Source organism: Anolis carolinensis, unplaced genomic scaffold (assembly GCF_035594765.1).
Source record: "Anolis carolinensis isolate JA03-04 unplaced genomic scaffold, rAnoCar3.1.pri scaffold_14, whole genome shotgun sequence".
Taxonomy (NCBI): Eukaryota; Metazoa; Chordata; class Lepidosauria; order Squamata; family Dactyloidae; genus Anolis; species Anolis carolinensis.
Genome location: NW_026943825.1, coordinates 13,164,101 through 13,189,616, shown reverse-complemented (window position 1 = coordinate 13,189,616; position 25,516 = coordinate 13,164,101). Strand labels below are relative to the sequence as shown.

Here is a 25,516-nt window from a genome sequence, read left to right as displayed (position 1 = left end):
GGATTCATTGTACTTACCACTTAAAACTTTGGTTGGCGTTTTCTATAAGGATTTGTTTTTCAATGGAAAGCCTGGTCTTGAGTTTTGTTAAAACTGCTACTGTGAGACTTTACACCATTTCAAGAGCTATTCTATCCATTTATTCACCTGATGTTCCTGTGGAGAGACTGATTAGAAAGTGAGAATGGCTTTAGTCTGACATGGCGGTGGTTAGAGTGGTCCAGCATTTCTATGCTCTCAAATAATATGCTGTGTCCAGGAGGAATTCCAAACATGAATGAACCAGGGCCAGCTAACACCTCCCAACAAAGAATTCCCCCAGGCAGGAAGCAGCCAGGCTTTGAAGCTGCAAGGCCATTCAATGCTAATCAAGGTGATTAATTGCAACATTCACACTTGCCTCCAACAGAAGAGTTCTTTCTCCCACCCTGGGCATTATTCCACAGGTACAGTAGAGTCTCACTTATCCAACACTGGCTTATCCAACGTTCTGGATTATCCAATGCATTTTTGTAGTCAAATGTTTTCAATACATTGTGATATTTTGCTGTTAAATTCATAAATACAGTAATTACTACAAAGCATTACTGAGTATTGAACTACTTTTTCTGTGAAATTTGTTGTATAACATGATGTTTTGGTGCTTAATTTGTAAAATCATAACCTAATTTGATGTGTAATAGGCTTTTCCTTAATCCCTCCTTATCATCATCATCATTTAATTACTTATTAATCGCCCTCCATCCACGATGCTCTAGGCGATTTACAAGATAAAATTGTAAAGGATAAAAATACATACATACAAATATTGATAAAATTAACATAGATTAAAAGCTCTAGTAAAGAGCCAGGTCTTGAGTGCTAGGGTAAAAGGCCAACACATTATCCAACACATTCGCTTATCCAACGTTCTGCTGGCCCATTTATGTTGGATAAGTGAGACTCTACTGTATATAAACCCCACTTGCCTAGTTTCCAACAGACCTCACAACTTCTGAGGATGCCTGCCATAGATGTGGGCGAAGCGTCAAAAGAGAATGCTTCTGGAACATGGCCATACAGTCTGTAAAACTCACAGCAACCCAGTGATTCCAGCCATGAAAGCCTTCGACAACACATTATTATGTTTGTTTATACCCCGCTTTTTCTTTCTACAAAAAAGACTGAAAATGGCACTTAAAGCAATGGCGTATGGACCATGTACCCACCCATCCCAGTACTTTGGCTGGCTGCCTCTAAACGCACCTCTTTGTGCCACATTTGGAACCATTTTGACATCAGGTAAAGGTAAACGTTAAGTCCAGCCATGTCCGACTCTGGGGGTTGGTGCTCATCTCCATTTCTAAGCCTAAGAGCCGGCGTTGTCCGTAGATGCCTCCAAGATCATGGGGCCGGCATGGCTGCATGGAGCATTGTTACCTTCCCGCCGGAGCAGTACCTATTGATCTACTCATATTTGCATGTTTTCGAACTGCTAGGTTGGCAAAAGCTGGGGCTAACAACCGGCGCTCACTCCGCTCCCTGGATTCAAACCTGTGATCTTTCAGTCCGTAAGTTCAGCAGCTCAGCGCTTTAACATGCTGCGCCACTGGGGACATCAAGGGAGCTACAAAAAACTCTTGGATCTAAAATAGCAGTGTGATGAACATGCCTCCCTTTCTTCTGAAGGAAGTGTGTTTAGGGCACACAAAAATGGAGCCAATATAGCTTCCGAGTTTTCAAGGGTGACTTAAAGGTGACCAAGATGAAAAGTGGTTCTATCACACTTCGAATGGCTCGTTTGCTTAAATACTCTTTGGCCTTAAAACTATGGGTTCTGACCCCAAACAGGTCCCCTGTGCTCAATGTTGGGGTTCCCGAAACATTTGGCAACACTCAAAAGGTTTCTGAACGCCACCTAAACATTTACACACAATCAGTCAGCAACAATGTGCCGTGTTTACAAAGAGGAGAGAATGCAGTTCGAGGCTCTTCCTTCTGCCAAGAAAAACGCGTGTTTATAAATCCATTTCCCTGGCTTTATTCAATGTTCCACATTATGTACACTCTGAAGACGAACCATTTACAGGCCAGGCCACCCTTTATCCTGGTTGGCTTCGGGGTGGCTTCAAAGGGAGAGAAAGAGGCCCCGAGAAGCCTCCCAACGGAAAGAACGGAAACGGTGCCGGGGAAGAGGAGAAGCAGGTCCCCGCGTTGCCTTTTTCACGTCATCATTTTAGACCATAATACGTTACCATTTTTTTTTAGAAAAAAAAAAAACTTCAAACATGCAAACTGTAGAAAAAATGTCATTTTTTTGTCTCTGTAAGCTGGCAGTGAAAAAGGAGATAGGACCCTAGTTTTTTTTTGTGCCTCTCACGTTTTCATTTGGACCGGAGCCCTCGATTTGGGGGAAACATAGTGTCATCTTGAGGCTGCCGGAGAAAGCTAGGGATAACAGTGTTTTTTTAAAAAGGGTGAAGTCATCAGTCCATAAGAAAATCCACGTTCACAACCAAGAAAAGATGCCAGTTTCTCCCAGCCGTTCCAAGGAATGCCCCAAAAAGAGGCACCTCAATTGTCTCACAGTCTAAATAACTTTCCTCGAAGCAGCCTCTTGGGTCAACCCTTCTTTAAAGTAACAGCACTACTTTGTCCCAATTTCCGTTTGCTGGTGGGCTTCAATGACCGTTATCTTTCCTTTTTAATTTTTCAATGCGTGACTCTTGAATCTGTCACAAGGTCATCATTCAGACTTTTTAAAAAGTGGGCGGGTTTACTGTGCCAGAAAACTATGATTCTAGATCCAAGGGGGGGAAAAATATTTTGTTCCACAAATCAAAAAGAGATTTTGTTAGCTACACACTGGTTCCTTCCTTGCCTTTTTTAAAAAATGATGACGTCGGAGAATTTAAAAAACCCATTTTGCACAATATAAAACAAAACAACGCCAACAAAAATAAAATAAAATCCCCAGAAACTATAATACAGCGAGGTAAAGGAAACAAAAAATTCACCCACAAGATATCCTCGGAAAATATCAACACAGTGATCGGAGATAAAGGTGGTGGCAGGGGAAAAACCACCAGAAAGAAAACAAAGCACAGAAGAAAAAAAATTAAGATCGGAAATGGCTATTAGTCTGCATGTCCACCTACGAATCTCCTATACCCACATATCCACAGGGAGGTGAAAATGGTCTCATCCAACAATGATTTTTGAAAAAAGAAATAAAAACGGAGAGTGGAAGGCCGACTCCGCTCTCTCTGACTCCCTCTCCGGAAGGGCTCAGATGTCCATGAGTTCCAAGTCGGCGTCCTCGAAGCCGTAGAAGGATTCGGTCTCGCTCTCCCCCTCGAAGAGCTGGTGCAGGATCTCGGGGTTGGCGCCGTCCTCGGCCGGGGGCCCCTCGTTGGAGTCGCCCTCCTCCTCGTCTTGGAGCTCCTGCCCGAGCTTGAGCTGCTCCTCCAGGGAGGCAATGAGCTCCTCCTGCATGTCGGCGTTGCGCCCGGGGCTGTTGGCCGTGCCGTCGGGCCCCGGCAGGACGCTGGCAACGAGGAAGGACTGCTGCACCAGTTCGGGGCAGTCGCCGATGAGCTCGAGGGCCTCGGCTAGCCAGCACAGGACCAGCTGGAGCAGGATGTCCGAGTCGCAAGCGGTGTCGGCCATCTCCTTGGCCTGCTCCCTCCACTTCTTGTGCACAAAGTTTTTCACGGTCCGTTTGATGCAAACGTCCAGGGGCTGGATTTTGGAGCTGCAGCCGGCCGGGACCACGGCCGGAAGGGTGCCGGAGGTACTCAGCAGGGAGAGGACCTCCTCCGAGAGGTGAGTCCGGTGACAGTCCAGCACCAGCATGCCCTTGCTGTTTTGGCTCTCTACATGCTTCTGCCACACCATGGTGGCCCAGGCTTCCATGAGGTCGTCGTCGCTGTAGCCGCCTTCCTTCACTTCTAAGAGGATGCCCTCTGGCACGCTGGCCGTTTGCTGCACCACCGCCCGGCCCCGGGAGAAGACCAAAGCGGGCAGGACGCTCCCGTCGGCCAGGACGGCCAGGACCACATCGCACCAGGGCTCTCCCGCACCCACCGTCTGCAGGGCGTTCTCCTTCCGGTCGTCACTGCCCAGAATCTCCGCGTCCAGGAAGAAGGAGATCTCGTCAACGGCGGCGATCATGGAGAGGGGAAGGTCCTGGGTGTGGATCTGCCGCTGGACGAATTCGATGAAGCTGCTGGCGCTCTCCTCCAGGTCTTTAGGTAGCGGATGGGCCACCGCGCGGCGGTTGTGCGTGCTGAGGTTGTGCCGGAGCATGAAGCGGACTGCCCACTCGTAGGAGATCTTGAAGCCGCCCTCCAGCGAGCGCCCGATCTTGGTGGCCTTCTGGAAGAGGCTCTCCTCGTTGACTGGCAGCTGCTGTTCCCGCTGGGTCAGGACCCACTCAGCCAGCTTCTCCTCGGCCTCCAAGCCCAGGTACTTGCCTTCCGAGAGAGAGGCCACGTTCTCTTCCTGGAAGGCCTGGAACCGCCGCAGCCAGCGCCGGATCCGCCGAGGGGGGTTCTTGAAGTGTTCGGCCGCCTGTTCCGTGTTACAGCACAGAGCAAACAGAACTACCCGGAGCTTCTTGACCGAGAGCTGCTCTTTTTTGCTGGCTGCTTCAGGGGCTTCTTTGGCCGGCAGCTCCTCTTCTGGTGGTTCCTCGACGTTCAAGCACTCTTCCGGCAGGGCTGCAGCAGCGGGTCTTTTGGTATCCTCCTCGGGCAGCTTCTCGGGAGTCTCCTCGACCACCTCAACCACCTTCTCCTCCTCGAGAGGCAGAGGAGAAGGAACGTTCACAGTCTCAGCTTTGCTTGGGGGGAATGTGGAGCTTGGAGCCTTCGCGTCTGGGTCTAAAGACTGAGCAGACCTGAAAGGCAGAGAAAAAAGGGGGAAAGAGTTTCTCATCTTGTGAAAAAGAGAAACAAACAAAGAAACAAGGGTGAAGAATTAGACATGCCAGATAGCAAACTGGCAAAGGCTCACCTTGATTGGGAAACCCAAGTAGGACCTCCTAAGAAAAAAAAAAGAGTAGAAGGTAAGTTGGATACCGGAAATACCAGAAATGCAATATTAAGTTTTTCACAATCAGGCAGTCAAGGCCACTCTGCAAATGGTTCCCAAGAACAGTATTTTGCAATTCTGAACAAAGCCACTGGGTGTCCAGCAGCCAAGAAGCTTTGCCTCGAGTGGGGACCCAGCCCCAGCCCCAGCCCAATGCTAATGTATTTATTATTATTTATTAACATTAATAGCTTGGGTACCCAGCATTGCCCAGATTATTTGAAAAAGCCAATTTTGTAATTGTACAAAACGCATAAGGTTATCGATTTCCAATTGACATTAAGTGTGAAATATAAGAGTATTGAAAGTATTGATGTATGGATGTATTTTAAGAAAACTAATAACAAACCAAAAACAAACAAACAATTGACATCATGGTAGGTTAACCCCGACACTCTCTCAGTACTGAAAGTTTGTTATGTTGGCCAAGTTTGCTCTAGATGCATCATTGGTGGGATTCAGTGTGCTCTTTGGCTGTAAACTACAACTCCCACTCTGGCGAGTCAGTCCCTTTAAACCCCTCCAGTAGGTTGAGTGAGTCATGGGGGTTCTGTGTGCCAAGTTTGGTCCAGGTTCATCATTGGTGGTAGTCACAGTTTCTCTGGTTGTGGGTGAACTCCCAGAAATCAAGGTCCATTCCCCCAAATCCCTCCAGTAATCAAATTTCGGTATATCAGGTCTGTGTGTCAAGTTTGGCCCAGATCCATCGGTGTTCAGGATCACATGTTCTGGATGTAGCTGAACTACAACTCCCCCAAATCAAGGTGAATTTCCCCCAAAAACCTCGAGTATTTTTTGCCCATCATGGGGGCTCTGTGTGCCAAGTTTGGTCCAATTCCATCTTTGATGGAGTTCAGAGTGTTCATTGATTAAAGGTGAACTATACATCCCAGTTCCTACAATGCCTATAAATCCAGGTAAATTCTCTCCAATATGTTCAGTTGCGGATAAATTCCTCTGTTTACTGTGTGCCATAGAAAAGAGTAGGTAAGGGTTATGGGAGAGGCAGTGGGAGGGATTATGCAAATTGTACACCAATGGAGAGAGAAAGGAACACTGGGATGTCTGTGGTGGAGGAAACACAAAATCTAGGATGAAACGGTCCCCGTCTAAAAGCCTTCACTTGGGTGGTGGGCAGTGTGGTGTTTGTGGAGGACATTGGCAGGGCTCTTGGACATGTTCACAGCGATCGCTATAACCTGCAATGTCATTGGAGGGAGGGCCGTTGGTGTCTAGTGGGAGCTACAGCTGTTTGTGGAAGTGGGAGCCTGTCTGTGGAAGTGGACACCCCAGCTACAACACAGATATACATATTTTCAATTTTATTATGTGTATATAGATTTCTACCCTGTCTTTCTCCCCATAGGGACTCAAGGCGGCTTACAATAACATGACACAGCCCAATAAATTTTAAAATACAAAATTAAATACAAAAATATGTAATACAATAGAGTCTCACTTATCCAAGCCTCGGGCTAATCCAAGCCATTTTTGTAGTCAATGTTTTCAATATATCATGATATTTTGGTGCTAAATTCATAAATACAGTAATTACAACATAACATTACTGCGTATTGGACTACTTTTTCTGTCAAATTTGTTGTATAACATGAAGTTTTGATGCTTAATTTGTAAAATCATAACCTAATTTGATGTTTAATAGGCTTTTCCTTAATCCCTCCTTATTATCCAAGATATTCACTTATCCAAGCTTCTGCCGGCCCGTTTAGCTTGGATAAGTGAGACTCTACTGTACAAAAATTAAAAATAAGTAAATATTTGTGTCACGAATATCAGTTAAAATACAATGAAGAACTTGTATGATTACAAGTATATATAAAACTAAATATTCTCCCCAACTCTCCCCCTTCCCTACCAAATATCCTAGGCACTGGCTAATGCCCTCTGTGGTCATCATTTAAAAGCCAATAAGATATTATCTAGAAAATAGATAATAGATAAGATATTATAAGAAAATATCTCAGCGGTTTTGCCAATCGTTTCTGGCCAACCTCCTGCACACGGTGGCTGATCCGCATCTTTACCTCGTAGGATTACGTTGCTGAACTCGTGCGAGGGGTTGAAGACAAGGTGTTTGGCCATTGCGTCCCCTTCCGACGTCGTAAAGACACAGGCAGAGCAGGCCAGCCGTACCCCACTAGAAAAGGGAAGGAAAAAAGAAAGAATGTACGAATACTCAAAAAAATTGTTGGAAAAGTGAGGAACAAGAGGGAAGTTTTTTCCATATGTGGTGGACATGTAAAGAAACAAAAAAAATATTGGGAGAAGGTCCACAAAATTTGTCAACAAATACTCAAAATAAATTTCCCTAGGAAAGCGGAGTACTATTTATTGGGTATAACGGACCGGGATATTCACTTAGATACTAATGATGATATCCTATTTACATACTTAATAACAGCCGCTAGAATTAGTTTTGCCAAAAGATGGAAGCAAAAGGAAACACCGAATATGGAAGAGTGGCTCCAAAAAGTGAAAGAGATAAAGGATATGGACAAACGAACTTTTTTATTAAAGAAAAATACAGGGACTCGGATAAGATATACAGACTGGACTAAAGTAGAAGAACTTGAAAAAAAAGAAGTTGAAGGATAAGTGTTAAAGAACAGAAGGAAAAAACTTTTTCGTACCTCTCTCCATAAGTTTTTTTTTGTAAAGCAAAGAATCAATGACTAAGCCAATAATAAAGGACAACATTTCTTTTTTTTTTTAGGGTTTGTCCCTACTATCACAGAAAAAGAGGCTGATTCAATACTGGTTTTTTTTTTTTTGTATCACCCTCCTTTGTTTATATAGATTGGGAAATGCAAAGGCGAAGAGGGAAGTCATTTTTATAATTTTTTATTATATCATATATATATATATATATATATATATATATATATATATATATATATAATTTTTTTCACGTGTTAATTCTCTTCTTCTCTCTCTCTTCACTTTCTGTCAAAAATCACTGTTCTCACTCTTTCGTTGTTACTTAATTATTATATATACCAATAAAAATTTATTTTAAAAAAAGAAAAAGAAAAAAGAAAGAATGACACTCTAAAGGTTTTGCTTCCAGGAAGTGTATCTATTTCAGAATGCCTCCTATGATTGTATTATCTCAGCCTCGGGAAAAAGGCTGTAGCAAACCTGCCTCTGAACAAATCTTGCTAAGAAAACCGTCAACAGGGCTGATTGGAAGGCATAAAGCACAGCAAAGACAGGGAGGTTTCAGAAGGGGCTGAGAATCTCGTGTGAAAGACCTTTCTCCACCCATCAAAGCAAAATCGATTCATGTCCGGGTCTCAGATAGGATTTAACAAAAAGGTAAACAAAGGAAGGTATTTTCCCTTACCATGCGGTGTAGTTTTTGAACAAGGCCAAGTATTTCGGACTCTTACGAGGAACGTGGTTGCTGTTAAAAAAAGGACAAAGGCAGATGAGGAAGTACAGTTACAGCTGGTTCCAAAATAAAATCATCAGCCCAGCATTGCTTCTGAGCAGGTGGTGAGCTTTCTGGTCCCCTGTGACATTATTTATTGATTGATTGATTAGCAACATTTATATCCCGTCCTTCTCACCCCAAAGATGACTCAGCAAGGCTTACAACAATCTATATATATAAAAGGGTAATGAAATTTTGGCCTAGGACAAAACAACAAAACTAAACACCCCACAACCTCGGAAATTGACAACACAACCCCTCATCCATGCCTCTACGTTCATACAACAAAAAGAAAAGAAAAATAAAGTCCTAATAGAGGGAGAGGAATAATTGTTTTTATCCAATTGCTGCCACTTAGAAGGCTAAGCTCCGCCCACTTGGTTTCTTAGCAACCCACTCAGCCCAGGGGACAGGCAGAGTTAGGCCTCACCTAGGCCTCTTCCACACTGCCTGTAAAATACAGATTATCAGATTTTAACTTGATTATATAGCAGGAGCCCCGGTGGTGAAGTGTGTTAAAGCACTGAGCTGCTGAACTTGCAGACCGAAAGGTCCCAGGTTCAAATCCCAGGAGCGGAGTGAGCGCCCGCTGTTAGCTCCAGCTTCTGACAACCTAGCAGTTCGAAAACATGCCAACGTGAGTAGATCAATAGGTACCGCTCCGGCCGGAAGGTAAGGGCGCTCCATGCAGTCATGCCACATGACCTTGGAGGAGTCTACGGACAACGCCAGCTCTTCGGCTTAGCAATGGAGATGAGCACCAACCCCCAGAGTCAGACACGACTGGATTTAATGTCAGGGGAAAATCTTTACCCTTTACCTTAACTACCAACAATTCCTCAATACTTTTATTTCCCATACCACCATACTTTGCCACAGCAACGCGTGGCCAGACACAGGCACCAGAAACAGTCATCCAACACCTCCCAACAAAGGATTCCCCCAGGTCAAAAAAAGCCAGGCTGAAAGGCCATATACAGTGTTCCCTTACTTATCACGGGGGTTACGTTCCAGGACCACCCGCAATAAGTGAAAATCCGCAAAGTAGGGACACTATATTTATCTTAATATTTATACATTATTTTAGTAGTTATACACTATTTTAAGTCTTTATCAACCAATCATGTGTTGATAAATTGCCTCCTTGTCCTCCCATTGCTGCTTGGGCTCCTTTTTCTCCCTTTGATTTCTCTTTCCTCCCTTCCTTAGGCTGTAAATTGTAAATTTTTTATGATTTATAATATTCTTTTAGAGTTTATTGAAAAACCACAAAAGAGCAAATCCGCAAAAAGTGAACCGCGAAGTAGTGAGGAAACACTGTATTACTATATTGTACTGTACCGCTAGACTGTAATATTATTAGTAATATTACATGTAATATTTAATATACAATTATAGCACTGTATTATTATTATATTGTATTACATTACAATATTACCAATATTATATGTATATCTATATATATAAAAGGGTAATGAAATTTCAGCCTAGGACAAAACAACAAAACTACACATCCCAGAAACACTAAACTTGGCAGCACAACCCCTCATCCATGCCTCTACGTTCATACAACAAAAAGAAAAGAAAAATAAAGTCCTAATTAAAGGGAGAGAAATAATTGTTTTTATCCAATTGCTGCCAGTTAGGAGGCTAAGCTCCACCCACTTCGTCTCCTAGCAACCCACTCAGCCCAGGGACAAGCAGAGTTAGGCCTCACTTAGGCCTCTTCCACACTGCCTATAAAATACAGATTATCTTATTTTAACTGGATTATATGGCAGTGTAGATTCAAGGCCTTTCCACACAGCTATATAACCCATTTATAATGGACTTAATGTCAGGAGAAAACCTTTACCCTTTACCTTAACTACCACTAATTCCTCAATACTTTATTTCCCATACCATTATACTTTGCCACAGCAACGCGTGGCTGGGTACAGCTAGTACAATATATTATATTATCAGTATAGAATAATATTAGTATTATATATTATTATAATGTTATAATGACATAAGAGACACGGTGGAATGATATCTTCCTGGCCCCCACTTCTTCACTCTGGCATGCATAATACATAATCATAATAATAATAACAACTTTATTTTTATACCCTGCCTCCATCTCCCCAAAGGGACTCGGGGCAGCTTACATGGGGCCAAGCCCAGATAAAAACAGTAACAATATAAAACACATCAAATGGAGAAAGGACATGCACAATGATAAAATTTAAACATTAACATATAAAGATAAAATAGCAAACTTAATAAAACATTATTTAAACACAGAAAGGTTATAAAAACAGACTGGGTAAAGTGCACCATGTGATTTTTTTTGTAAACACGATGTAGCTGATAAAGTGCTGCAAATTCATGAGAGAGCAACTTGGGATGGAAATGGACCCTGTGACTATATCAAATTAACAAGGCAAGAAAAGTGCAACCGGCGAGGAAATGCTCGCAGATACATAGAGCTCTCTCCCCTCAAATCCTACCTGGAAGGTCACTTGGAGTATACGTTTATTATTAGTATTATTATTATCATCATCATTAGACCTGGCTCTTTACTAGAGCTTTTAATCTATGTTAATTTTATTAATATTTGTATGTATGTATTTTTATCCTTTACAATTTTATCTTGTAAATCCCCTAGAGCAGGGGTCCCCAAACTAAGGCCTGGGGGCCGGATGCGGGCCATCGAAGCTATTCATCCGGCCCCCACGGCACAAGGGCATAAGGGGGTTGGGCTAAATGACCCAAGGGGTCTCTTCTTCTCTTACAACCCTTATTATTATTATTATTATTATTATTATTATTAAGGCTGGGTGGCCATCTCTCAGGGGTGCTTTGCATCTGCTTTTGGTGTACAGAGGCAGAAGGGGGTTGGACTCAATGGCCCAAGAGGTCTCTTCCAACCCTCTTTATTATTGTTGTTGTTATTATTATTAACATTGAGGCTGGGTGGCCATCTGTCAGGGGTGCTTTGCTTGTGTTTTCGGTGCACAAAGGCAGAAGGGGATTGGACTCAATGGCCCAAGGGGTCTCTTCCAACCCTCTTTATTATTATTATTATTATTATTATTATTATTATTATTATTATTATTATTATTAACATTGAGGCTGGGAGGCCATCTGTCAGGGGTGCTTTGCTTGTGTTTTCGGTGCACAAAGGCAGAAGGGGATTGGACTCAATGGCCCAAGGGGTCTCTTCCAACCCTCTTTATTATTATTATTATTATTATTATTATTATTATTATTATTATTAATATTATCATTATTGCTGCTGCTGCTGTCGTCGTTGTTATTGTTATTATTATTGCTCGGTGGCCAATTATAGTCCGGCCCTCCAACGGTCCGAAGGATTGCGAACTGGCCCCCTGTTTAAAAAGTTTGGGGACCCCTGGCCTAGAGCATCATGGATGGAGGGCGATTAATAAGTAATTAAATGATGATGATGATGATTAGTAATAATTGTACCATCCTTACTTGATCATGTGGTTGGCGTAGGCGCGGGAGCAGCAGGTACTGTAGCGACAGAGCGAGCAGTGGACGTAGGTGGGGAAGTGGTTTGGGAAGTCCGGGATTTCGAAGCTGCACTCCAGGCACGTCTGTCTCCCCAGGATGCTCCTGCAGCAGCCGAGAAAGAAGAGACAACAACAAGGATGGGCATTCAGTGCCTCATTACAACTCTGGGAGAAGAGGTTTGGGACGGAAACAGTGGGGTCAACTCAGCAAACAGCCCCAAAGCCATGCACCCCGTTCTTTGGTTTCTTCCTGAAGTTTGAGCTTTGAAATCACCACTCAGTAAAATAATGTATTTGTAAGGGCATCAAATGGCAAGCACTCCAGGGATGCTTCAGTAGATGTAATAAGCTGCAGGGGATTCCACTTGAACATGGGGAAGAACTTCCTATTCAACAGTGGAACTCTCTGCCTCGGAGTGTAGTAGAAGCTCCTTCTTTGGAGGTTTTTAAGCAGAGGCTGTTTATCTGTTGGGCGTGCTTTGATGGTGCTTTTCCTGCATTGCAGGTGTTGGTTGATGGTTTAACTGAGGATTTAGAAAGGATTGTGGACTTTCCTGTGGCATAAAGTGATGGGCTCTAGAGTCTGGGAAAAGATGTTTCTCTCTGTGAGAAAACTGGCTTGGAAAGTGCAGGGCCTCAAGGTCAATAGTAGAAAACGTTTCGAGTGAAGAACTGAGTGATAAGGAGGGTTCCCAGGAGAAACCACTTGTAGCTCAGGAAACTCTAGTAATATAGAATGCTAATATTGTGCTATGCTAATAATATACAGTAGAGTCTCACATATCCAAGCCTCGCTTATCCAAGCCTCTGGATAATCCAAGTCATTTTTGTAGTCAATGTTTTCAATATATCGTGATATTTTGGTGCTAAATTCGTAAACACAGTAATTACAACATAACATTACTGCGTATTGAACTACTTCTTCTGTCCAATTTGTTGTATAACATGACGTTTTGGTGCTTAATTTGTAAAATCATAACCTAATTTGATGTTTAATAGGCTTTTCCTTAATCCCTCCTTATTATCCAAGATATTCGCTTATTCAAGCTTCTGCTGGCCCGTTTAGCTTGGATAAGTGAGACTCTAACTATAATATATTGTAGGTAAAAGGTAAAGGTTTCCCCTGACATTAAGTCCAGCCGTGTTTGACTCTGGGGGTTGGTGCTCATCTCCATTTCTAAGCCGAAGAGCCGGCATTGCCCATAGACACCTCCAAGGTCATGTGGCCGGCATGACTGCATGGAGCGCCGTTACCTTCCCGCCGGAGCAGTACCTATTGATCTACTCACACTGGCATGTTTTCGAACTGCTAGGTTGACAGAAGATGGAGCTAACAGCGGGCACTCACTCCACACCCCGGATTCAAACCTGCGACCTTTCAGTCTGCAAGTTCAGCAGCTCAGCGATTTAACACACTGTGCTACCAGGGGCTCCATAATATATTGTATGTACATATAACTTGGAAGCTGTCCTGAGTCTCCTTCGGGGTGAGAAGGATGGGATATAAATGTTGCAAATAAATAAATAAATAAATGGCCCAAAGCAGAGGGCTGTTACTCGCACACGTATCTCAAAAGGCACCTATGCTACTCCACTTCGGCATTAATGTTGCCCTGCAATGGAAACACACACCAATCCCAGTCCTGACTAGTCTTTGAATAAAAAAATAATAGAGTTGGAAGAGACCACATGGGCCATCCAGTCCAACCCCCTGCCATATAGGAAAAGCACAAAGACCTCCCCAACAGGTGGCCATCCAGCTAGTTTAAAAGCCTCAAAGGAAGAAGCTTCCACCAAAGACAAATGTAGAGAGTTCCACTTCTGAACAGCTTTTCCTACAGTCAGGAAGTCCTTCCTAATGTTCAGGTGGAATTGCCTTCTCTGACATTTGCCAGGGCAGCATTCTTTGTTCTAACACAAAGCCTGTACACATCCCCTGCAATTATTATTATTATTATTAGTAGTAGTAGTAGTAGTAGTAGTAGTAGTAGTAGTAGTAATTGTTTTTCTATATTTTAATTTTGTAGTTTGTATTGTGCTTTAATTGTACATCAAACTGATGTTTTTAGGCCTTGTCCCCAAGTGAGCTGCCCCAAGTCCCATCGGAGAAATGGTGGCGGGTTATAAGAAATATATTATTTTTATTATTTTATTATGACACAGCAAACAAGATAGATATGCTGGATTTCATTTCACAAAATCACAAGTCGAACACTTCTCAAGTGTCTAGGACTGTGTGATGTATTTTCGGATGATGCGTGCAGATCCCAGTGGGGTGGCCTTTTTCAGCTGGCAGATCGTGATTTTGTCAATGTCTATTGTTTCCAAATGCCGGCTGAGATCTTTTGGCACGGCACCCTTATTATTATTATTATTATTATTATTATTATTATTATTCCTAAGAGAATGGTTTAAAAACTTGGTAAAAGGTTCTGACATTTTCCGGACAGCCTTCTTCTGGATGTTCCTCTGGAAAGGCGGGTACGGGAAATTGAGCTGGGAGTCGGCAGAGGACGAGAGCTGCGTGGCGTCCGGAAGGAGCCCCGGTGGCACGTCGCTGGCAGAGAGGGGCACCGGCCGCGGAGGCCCTCGCGACGCCCTGATGGTCACCTGTCGGCAAAAAGAAAGAAGTCTGCGTCAAGACAATCAGAGCGATAGTAACTACAACCCTCTCACAATCCATCTGGCCAAAATGGGGCTACAAAGCCTGGGATTTACTGGCTTTGGGATAAAATCCTAATCTGTACACTTGAATGTCTGCGCACACATGTACCTAAACAGATATGCCTCAGTTCATTACATTGACTTTCTGTAGAGAAAACTGGGCACCAGAGACAGAAATAACAGAGAAAGGATGATAACACTATATAACAATGATGGGCAACCTTTTGCGCTTGGTGTGTCAAAATTCACCAAAAAACCTAGCATGACTTGGGTGGTGTGTCACTTTGAGAAAAATACCATAAATTCACAATCTATCTATCTATATAAAAGAGTGATGGCATCAGGGCAGCGGACAAAACAACAAAACTACAGGCCCCCCAACCTCGAAATTTGACAACACAACCCATCATTCACGGCTCTAGGTTGATACAACAAAAAGAAAAGAAAAAATAAAGTCCTAATTACAGGGAGAGGAATAATAGTTTTTATCCAATTGCTGCCAGTTTGAAGGCTAAGCTCCGCCCACTTGGTCTCCTAGCAACCTACTCAGCCCAGGGGACAGGCACAGTTAGGCCTCACTTAGGCCTTTTTCACAGATTATCAGATTTGAACTGGATTATATGGCAGTGTAGACTCAAGGCCCTTCCACACAGCTATATAACCCATTTAGAATCTTATATTATCTGGTTTGAACTGGATTATCTTGACTCCACACTGCCATATAATCCACTTCAGTGTGCATACTAAACATAAAGACTACCATACAACAGACATTCAATACCACCACTAACTCAACAATTTCTCACCAACACCAACAGAAAATGCCACAGCAACGCGTGGCTGGGCACAGCTAGTATATATAAAAGAGTGATGGCATCACGGCGACCCACAAAACAACAAAACTACAGGCCCCCCAACCTCGAAATTTGACAACACAACCCATCATCCACGCCTCTAGGTTGATACAACAAAAAGAAAAGAAAAATAAAGTCCTAATTAGAGAGAGAGGAATAATTGCTTTTATCCAATTGCTGCCAGTTAGAAGGCTAAGCTCCTCCAACTTGGTCTCCTAGAAACCCAAAAATAATAATAAAATACACTAAAAAATTAATACAATAAAATACTATAATAACAGAAAATAACTAAAAATAATACAAGAAAATAATAAAATATAATAAATAAAAATATAACTTACAATAAAATTAATAAAAAAATGCAAATAACGTCAAATAAAAATTACACAACAATTTTTAACCAATACCACCACCACTTTGCCACAGCAACGCGTGGCCGGGCACAGCTAGTATATATATATTAAATAACAAAAATATATAATTGTAATATATAACTGTATTTAATATATCAAAAATTATTTACTACCATTATGGTACCTCTTGCAGTTTCCACGCTGATTTCTCTCGGTTGTAGTTTCAATGTAATCATGAATAATGAATAATATAATAATAATATAATAGTAATAATATAAAAATGGCTAGGCGTGTCACTGCTGACACGCGAGTCATAGGTTGGCCATCACTGCTATATAACATACATTTTGTTTCTGCATCAGAAATGTCATTTCCTAATTGGTTCTATCATAAAAATATGGAAAAGGTTTATTAAACTGCAAAAGTTTTGGGCTGCTGTGAAATTTCCAGGCTGTATGGTCATGTTCCAGAAGCATTCTCTCCTGACGTTTCACCCCCATCTATGGAAGGCATCCTCAAAGGTTAAGATCTGTTGGAAACTAGGCAAGTGGGGTTTATATATGTATCTGTGAAAAGTGCAGAGTGGGAGAAAGAACTCTTGCCTGTCTGAAGCAAATGTGAATGTTGCAATTGGCCACCTAGATTAGCATCAAATAGCCTTGCAGCTTCAAAGCCTGCCTGCTTCCTGTCTGGGAGATTTCTTTGTGAGATTGTGAGGTCTGTTGGAAACTAGGCAGTGAGATTTATGTATCTGTGGAATGATGTCCAGGGTGGGAGAAAGAACTCTTGTCTGTCTGAGGCAAGCGTGAATGATGCAATTGGCCACCTTGATTAACACTGAATAGCCTTGCAACTTCCAAGCCTGGCTGCTTCCTCACTGGGGGAATCCTTTGTCGGGAGGAAACAATCAGCTGGCCCTGATTGTTTCCTAATAATAACTAAACATAGCTACGACTGTGTGCCACTACAGCTGACTGAATTTGGTCATCAGTTGTATTATTTCTATTATTATTGTTAACATTATTATGTATATGATGCTCTAATATACAAATTGTGTTCTATGCTTTGAAACTTTATCGTGGTGCATATTTTCCTGATTGTTTCCTGTCTGGAATTCCCCTGTTTTCTGAGTGTTGTTCCTTATTTACTGTCCTGATTTTAGAGTGTTTAAAATATTGGTAGCCAGATTTGGTTCTGCAATTGCAAAATTCACACTTGCCTCCAACAGATAAGCACCTAAATATTTACTCTATGTGTATCTATGAATGTTTTTAATGTAATTTAATTTTAAATTGAGGTGTAATATTATTGTAACTGTTATTTATGTGTTTTCTATTGTAAGCCGCCTTGAGTCCCCGTACTGGGTGAGAAGGCCGGGGGTAGAAATGCTGTAATAAATAAAATAAATAAATAAAGACTTCTTTCTCCAACTCTGGATATTTCACAGATATATAAACCCAACTTGCCCAGTTTTCAACAGACCTCACAACCCCTGAGAATGCCTGCCATAGATGTGGGTGAAACATCAGGAGAGAAGGCTTCTGGATTATGGACATAGAGCCAAGAAAACTCAATTGTGATTCTGGCCATGAAAGCCTTCGACAACACATTGCAAAAGCTTTGTTTTGCTCTAGTTTTTCAATTAATATCTTTCCAAGTCTCAAGGCTGCCAGGTTCGAATCCCACCCGGGGAGAGCGCGGATGAGCTCCCTCTATCAGCTCCAGCTCCATGCGGGGACATGAGGGAAGCCTCCCACAAGAATGGTAAAAACACCAAAACATCCGGGCATCCCCTGGGCAACGTCCTTGCAGACAGCCAATTCTCTCACTCCAGAAGCGACTCAAGTTGCTCCCGACACGAAATAAAAGTCTCAACCAATTCAGCCTAGTTTGTGTCAGACACCAAAATGAAATTTCTAGAGTAGAATGACTTTCAAAGGAAGGACCGCACAATTAAACAGGAAATAACACTTTCAAACCAGGAACAGATTTTTTTTCCAGATTTTGTTACATAGCATGATGATGATGATATTAGTTACCCACCTCTGCTAACGGCTTGAGGCAGATACAGCACAGTCAAAACATATCAACATAAAACACTTACAATAAAATACATTCACATATATATATATCAAACCAAACCATTATAATCTTATAGGATAAGGAACATTTCTGCACCACAGTAAAGAACAATTGAACCCCAATCATTCCAGGCTGTTGCTAGTTACACATAACCAAACCAAACATCCCTCCCTGGTTATTTCCCAGGGCTGGCAATTTGTTACGGCCCACCAGCTGCTGGTACCTTGGTGCCTGGCTTCAGCCCCTCCAGCTGCTTGGGCTTCCGGAAGGTTTTGTGGTGCTGCAGCTTGTGCTCAATCTTGTCCTTGGCGAAAAGGAACTGCAGTCGACATTTGTTGCAGCCGTAGACTCCCTTTTTCTGGGGGAAGAAGCACAGCCACACACATTATTCAAATTATTATTATTAGTAGTAGTAGTTGTTGTAGTAGCCTTTGGCATGGTGATGGACTTATCTAAATTCCCCGACTGATTCTTTTACATCAGTCACTCTACTCCCCTTGCTTTCATAATAATAATAACAAAACATTGCATGGAAAGAATATGTAAAGCAAAGTGAAGAACCTGCTTTGATTTAAGTCAAAAATCAGAAACTCCTCAAAGCACAGCAGACAAAGAATCAGTACAAGAAAACCACACTACAAACTAGAGCTGACAGCTGGCACAACAAAACACTGCATGGAAAGTTCCTTGACAAAATTGAAGGAAAAGCTGATAAGGAGAAGACCTGGCTCTGGTTCACGAATGGGACCCTGAAGAAGGAGACAGAAGGCCTGATCCTTGCAGCCCAGGAGCAAGACATCAGGACAAAGGCAATTCAGGACAAGATCGAAAAATCAGCTGATGACCCAAAATGCAGACTGTGCAAGAAACCGATGAAACCATTGATCATCTCCTCAGCTGCTGTAAGAAAATCGTACAGACAGACTATAAACAGAGGCACAACTATGTGGCCCAAATGATCCATCGGAACTTATGCCTCAAGTACGACCTCCCAGCAGCAAAGAACTGGTGGGATCACAAACCTGCAAAAGTATTGGAAAATGAGCACGCAAAGATACTGTGGGACTTCCGCATCCAGACTGACAAAGTTCTGGAACACAACACACCAGACATCACAGTTGTGGAAAAGAAAAAGGTTTGGATCATTGATTTTGCCGTCCCAGGTGACAGTCGCATTGACGAAAAACAAAAGGAAAAACTCAGCCGCTATCAGGACCTCAAGATTGAACTTCAAAGACTCTGGCAGAAACCAGTGCAGGTGGTCCCGATGGTGATGGGCACACTGGGTGCCGTGCCAAAAGATCTCAGCCGGCATTTGGAAACAATAGACATTGACAACATTACGATCTGCCAGCTGCAAAAGGCCACCCTGCTGGGATCTGCGCGCATCATCCGAAAATACATCACACAGTCCTAGACACTTGGGAAGTGTTCGACTTGTGATTTTGTGATATGAAATCCAGCATATCTATCTTGTTTGCTGTGTCATAATAAAATAATAATATATTTCTTATAACCAGCCACTATTTCCCCGATGGGACTCGGGGCGGCTCACTTGGGGACAAGGCCTAAAAACATCAGTTTGATGTACAATTAAAGCACAATACAAACTACAAAATTAAAATATAGAAAAACAATGACTGAAAACATCTTAAATGAACACACAACCATGTGTGTTCATTTAACATCTTGTAATTTAATCCCATTATACAAAACTTATTGTTTAATCAAGTTTGATTGTTTCAGGAGAGTTAGGATAGTGATTAGGGGCTTTGTATGTATTTGTGTGTTTTATTGTAGATATGATCAATAAACAGATATCTCTCTCTAGTAGTATTAATAATATTAACACAATCATTAATATTAATATAATAACATTAGATAAAGGTAAAGGTTTTCCCCTGATGTTAAGTCCAGTCGTGACCGACTCTGGGGGTTGGCGCTCATCTCCATTTCTAAGCCAAAGAGCCAGCGTTGTCCGTTGACACCTCCAAGGTCATGTGGCCAGCATGACTGCATGGAGCACCGTTACCTTCCCGCCAGAGCTGTACCTATTGATCTACTCACATTCGCATGTTTTCAAACTGCTAGGTTGGCAGGAGCTGGGGCTAACAGCGGCCGCTCATTCCGCTCCCGGGATTTGAACCTGGGACCTTTTGGTCTGCAAGTTCAGCAGCTCAGCGTTTTAACACACTGTGCCACCAGCAGATTAATTAATATCATTAATAACACCTTTATTTCTACTCCATCTTGTACCCCATGGGGACTCAAGGCAACTTACATTCACATCACACAACCCAATAAAATTTAAAAAACATGGCACATACAAAAATTAAAGTACAACAATTAAATATTTGTGCCAGGGATATACAGTAGAATCATAGAGTAGTAGAGTTGGAAGAGACCTCATGGGCCATCTAGTCCAACCCCCCGCTAAGAAGCAGGAAATCGCATATTTATCTAACATAAACGGACTGGCAGAAGATTGGATACGTGAAAATGTTTGATAATAAGGAGGGATTAAGGAAAAGCCTATTAAACGTCAAACTACGTTATCTATATATATAAAAGAGTGATGGCATCAGGGCAGCGGACAAAACAACAAAACTAAAGGCCCCCCAACCTCGAAATTTGACAGCACAACCCATCATCCATGCCTCTAGGTTGATGCAACAAAAAGAAAAGAAAAATAAAGTCCTAATTAGAGAGAGAGCAATAATTGTTTTTATCCAATTGCTGCCAGTTAGAAGGCTAAGCTCTGCCCACTTGGTCACCTAGCAACCGACTCAGCCCAGGGGACAGGCAGAGTTAGGCTTCACTTAGGCCTGTTCCACAGATTATCTAATTTGCACTGGATTATATGGCAGTGTAGACTCAAGGCCTTTCCCCACAGCTATATAACCCATTTAAAATCTTATATTATCTGCTTTGAACTGGATTATCTTGACTCCACACTGCCATATAATCCAGCCTTCCAAGCAGCAAGCCTATTCCTTTGTATTCCAGCTCATCAAACAAGGATTCCCATAAGAAGAAAATGGCCAGGTTTTGAGGCTGCAAGGCTATTCACTGCTATTCCACCTGGCCAACAAAGCATTCCCATAAGCCACAGCAACGCGTGGCCGGGCACAGCTAGTGATTTTACAAATTAAGCACCAAAATATCATGTTTTACAACTAATTGACAGAAAAGCAGTTCAATACAGTTAACGTTTTGAAGGGGCCTTACCTGGTGCCGCATGAAGTGTTGCTGGAAGGCGTTGCCGTTCTTGAAAACCTTGAGGCAGTAAGGGCAAAGGAGGTGCCGCGTATCTCCGTGCACCATCCGGAAATGCGTGTCCACATCGGCGTAGAGTGACGAACGGTACTGACAGACCTGCAGGGAGCCAACCATTGAGACAGAAGCAATGAGAACCCAAGAAGAAAGGCTTGCTGTCCAAATCGGACGTCTTTCAGGGCTTGAGGCTCTCTTCCAGACCAATGGCGATAGCGCATGCTCAGATGACCCACCCGAAACCACACTGTACCCTTTTATGGTGAGACTATGTGTTCCTCATTCCATTCCCAAGATATTTTTTGTTGGAAATAGCAGCCTCCCAAGCCTTTCACTATGTATTTGTTAATGTATACACTTGCTAACTTGTATTCTATGTGTATGTTGATTTGCCAGTTTGACTGTATCTCTTTGGTGTGGGAGGGGTAATAGACGTGTGATTGTACTGAGCATGTTCAGACTCAGGACTCCATTTTGTAGTCACTGTGATTATAGACTTCAATGTGTTAAGTCTGTCCACTCAATGGAGGTAGATGCATGCTGCTGTTTTGGACTTTAGTAGAGAAGTATATCTTATGGACTTCAGTACGTACAGTAGAGTCTCACTTATCCAACATTCGCTTATCCAACGTTCTGGATTATCCAACGCATTTTTGTAGTCAATGTTTTCAATACATCGTGATATTTTGGTGCTAAATAATAAATAATAATAATAATTTATTTGTTTGACCAGTCATATGACCATTTCAAAGTGCAACATAAATAAAAACAAGGCAAAAAGGATGGGGGGACAGCCAGCTGACCATCTGTTTGCCGACAAAATCTTATTTTCCTGATTCTTCTTTCAGGAAATGTACTCTTTTCTTGATAGCTTTCAGGATAAAAAGGCTTACTCTAATTATGGTGGATCTTTCTTGTCCTTGCAAGAGGACTTCATAATTCATAAATACAGTAATTACCACATAGCATTACTGCGCATTGAACTACTTTATTTGTCAAATTTTTTGTTAAACATGATGTTTTGGTGCTTAATTTGTAAAATGATAACCTAATTTGATGTATAATAGGCTTTTCCTTAATCTCTCCATATTTATCCAACATATTCGCTTATCCAACGTTCTGCCGGCCCGTTTATGTTGGATAAGTGAGACTCTACTGTACAACTATACCTAAATACTGGACTATTGATTTAGAATGATACTGTGTACTCAACACAGATAAGCTATATCCAATCTTCCCTGACCCTGGACTTCCCACAGAGATATATAAACCTTCCTTGCTTAGTTTCTCCATACCTCACAACCTCTGAGGATGGCTGCCATCGATGTGGGCGAAACGTCAGGAGAGAATACTACTAGAACATGGCCATACAGCCCGGAAACATACAACAACCCTATATCCCATCTGTAACTGAATTTCAATAAGAAATGTGCCTGTATGGTGAATTAATACAAGATGTTTTATGAGTAAACAAGATATGTTGTTTTTCAAAGAAGACTGTTTTTTTAAATACAGTAGAATCTCACTTATCCAACATAAACGGGCCGGCAGAACGTTGGATAAGCGAATATGTTGGGTAATAAGGAGGGATTAAGGAAAAGCCTATTAAACATCAAATTAGGTTATGATTTTACAAATTAAGCACCAAAACATCATGTTATACAACAAATTTGACAGAAAAAAATAGTTCAATACATGGTAATGCTATGTAGTAATTACTGTATTTACGAATTTAGCACCAAAATATCATGATGTATTGAAAACATTGTCTACAAAAATGCGTTGGATAATCCAGAACGTCGGATAAGCGAGTGTTGGATAAGTGAGACTCTACTATATCTCTGAGTGCATATTTTAACTAAGACGTTTGAAGAGAGTGCATTTTTTTTGGGCAGCTGCAACTGCAATTTCAACTTCAAAGAAACAACCATCCTCTGCGCACCAAATATATTTTGATAGTGGCATGCCTTTTTCCTTGGCAGTTCAAAGACATGGTTCTTCAACCTAACAGCTGAGTTACCTGTGTGCCATTACATGAATGCTTATGAGTATCACTTGTTCAAAGGGTTGACTTCTAACAAGGTCACGTTTTTCTTGATTAGTAGTTTTCAAAAGGTGGTCTCCACATGTTCATGGAGATTCACATTTGCCAAACGAATATGACATTTTTTTTTTCCTTTTCAATGAGTTATGATTGCCATTTATTTCCAATATTTTAATGTTGTCTTTGGATACTTTGGGTATTCCAGGACATTTTACTGGGCAGGAAAATGGTCTGCGAATCTCAGGAGGGCCACCCTTGGTCCAATTTGAAACAACACTCCCATACCATAGACATCATACCAATCTGAGAGCCAGGAAAATGGTTCCATCTTGTCTCCTGTGCCATAGCAACATGCTATGCTAATTTTACATACATATATGTATGTGTGTGTGTGTATATATATATATAAATATATACAATAATTTATAAATATATAATATATTGTATATACAGTAGAGTCTCACTTATCCAAGCTAAACGGGCTGGCAGAAGCTTGGATAAGCGAATATCTTGGATAATGAGGGATTAAGGAAAAGCCTATTAAACATCAAATTGGGTTATGATTTCACAAATTAAGCACCAAAACATCATGTTATACAACAAATTTGACAGAAAAGGTAGTTTAATATGTAGTAATGTTATGTTGCAATTACTGTATTTACGAATTTAGCACCAAAATATCACGATATATTGAAAACATTGACTACAAAAATGGCTTGGATAATCCAGAAGCTTGGATAAGCGAGGCTTGGATAAGTGAGACTCTACTGTCCTTATAATATTGATAATAATATTATAATGTAATACAATATTATACTAATAATATAATGTAATAATATTAATTATATACTATATATTAAATGTAATATTACTAATAATATTACCATATAATGATATAGTACAATATAGTAATTTAATGCTTACATTGTGTTATACTAATAATATATTGTATGTACATTTGATTTGTAAGCCACTCTGAGTCCCCTCCGGGGTGAGAAGAGCAGGATATAAATGTAATAAATAAATAAAATAATAATAAATAATACCTGGCAGACGTAGGGCATCTCTCCCGGCTTGTGGTTGTCCTTCATGTGCTGCAGGAACATGGGCTCGCTCTCAAAGGCCCATTCACAGATCTTGCACTTTGCTGTAAGGCAGAGGAAGCACATCACATGGGGCGGGAAGGCCTCCGATATCACAAGAAGCCAGAGACAAAAACAGCTTGGTTTGAGATGAACGCCTTCTTCCCCAGAATCCTTCCAATACCCTGCTTATTAATATTATGTAGATACATAATATTACATAAAAACTCCAACCATCATCCAGGTCAAAAAGAGGCACAATTAAAGCCCCGGTAGACCGTGCAAACATGATCTGTGAAACCCACCTCTTCCAAGGTGAATTGAACCACCCAAACCGGGCTCTGCAGGCTAATGGATATTCTACAACAGACCTCAGAAGAGATGCAAGACCAAGAACAAGCCACGAGAGTAAAGACAAAGATCCACCTAAAGGAAAAGGGAACCACTGACCACACAGGGAAGCTGATGAAAAACATAACCTATAAACACAATCTACAGACTCACTAAGAAAATTCAATAATTACTATATTCATCAAAGGATAAGAGGGATTTTCTAACCACTGCATGAGTCTATCGTATGCCATGCAGCTGTGGATAAGTCTACATAGGGACCACCAAACCCAGCATTGCCCAAACACGAATCAAGGAGCACGAAAGGCACTGCAGACTGATTCAGCCAGAGAAGTCAGCCATAGCAAGGCACTTGATGAACCATCCTGGACACAGAATAATATTTGAGAACACAGAAATTTTGTACTATAATAATAATAATAATAATAATAATAGCAACTTTATTTTTATACCCCGCCCCATCTCCCCGAAGGGACTCGGGGCAGCTTACATGGGGCCTTGCACGATAAAACAATCAAATATCAAAACACAGCAACAAAACAGTTATCCAATAAAAACATCAATTACAGTAAAAACAATCGTTAAAATCAACATAAAACATACCATATTAACACTGGAGACTAATTCATAGAACCCAGGCAAAGTGCAACATGTGCCGAAATGGGCCGAAATGGGGAAGGTAATTTCACAGTTGAAATGGACAAAGTGCAATATAGCATTGGCAACACCTCGAGAATGGGGCTATTATAAAATGGGCAGATAGA

The 25,516-nt window shown here is 41.6% G+C and overlaps 2 protein-coding genes across 6 annotated transcripts in view; both read right to left on the bottom strand.

Moving 5' to 3' along the window:
- Positions 1 to 1,841, bottom strand: part of cgn (cingulin) — a 138,725-nt gene extending 136,884 nt beyond the window's left edge. For both annotated transcript variants that reach the window (XM_062965276.1, XM_062965281.1), the window contains exon 1: positions 18 to 1,841. The gene's annotated coding sequence lies outside the window, so the exon portion shown is untranslated. The remainder of the gene's footprint in view (positions 1 to 17) is intronic.
- Positions 1,842 to 1,996: 155 nt separating this feature from the next.
- Positions 1,997 to 25,516, bottom strand: part of pogz (pogo transposable element derived with ZNF domain) — a 71,162-nt gene continuing 47,642 nt past the window's right edge. For all 4 annotated transcript variants that reach the window (XM_062965273.1, XM_062965272.1, XM_062965275.1 and 1 more), the window contains 9 exons: positions 24,366 to 24,466; positions 21,231 to 21,377; positions 18,226 to 18,360; positions 14,486 to 14,658; positions 12,011 to 12,151; positions 8,438 to 8,497; positions 7,119 to 7,231; positions 4,996 to 5,023; positions 1,997 to 4,879 (listed from right to left, as the gene is read on the bottom strand). In XM_062965273.1, the coding sequence (XP_062821343.1) occupies positions 3,268 to 4,879; positions 4,996 to 5,023; positions 7,119 to 7,231; positions 8,438 to 8,497; positions 12,011 to 12,151; positions 14,486 to 14,658; positions 18,226 to 18,360; positions 21,231 to 21,377; positions 24,366 to 24,466 (2,510 nt within the window). In that variant the 3' untranslated portion in view covers positions 1,997 to 3,267. The remainder of the gene's footprint in view (positions 4,880 to 4,995; positions 5,024 to 7,118; positions 7,232 to 8,437; positions 8,498 to 12,010; positions 12,152 to 14,485; positions 14,659 to 18,225; positions 18,361 to 21,230; positions 21,378 to 24,365; positions 24,467 to 25,516) is intronic.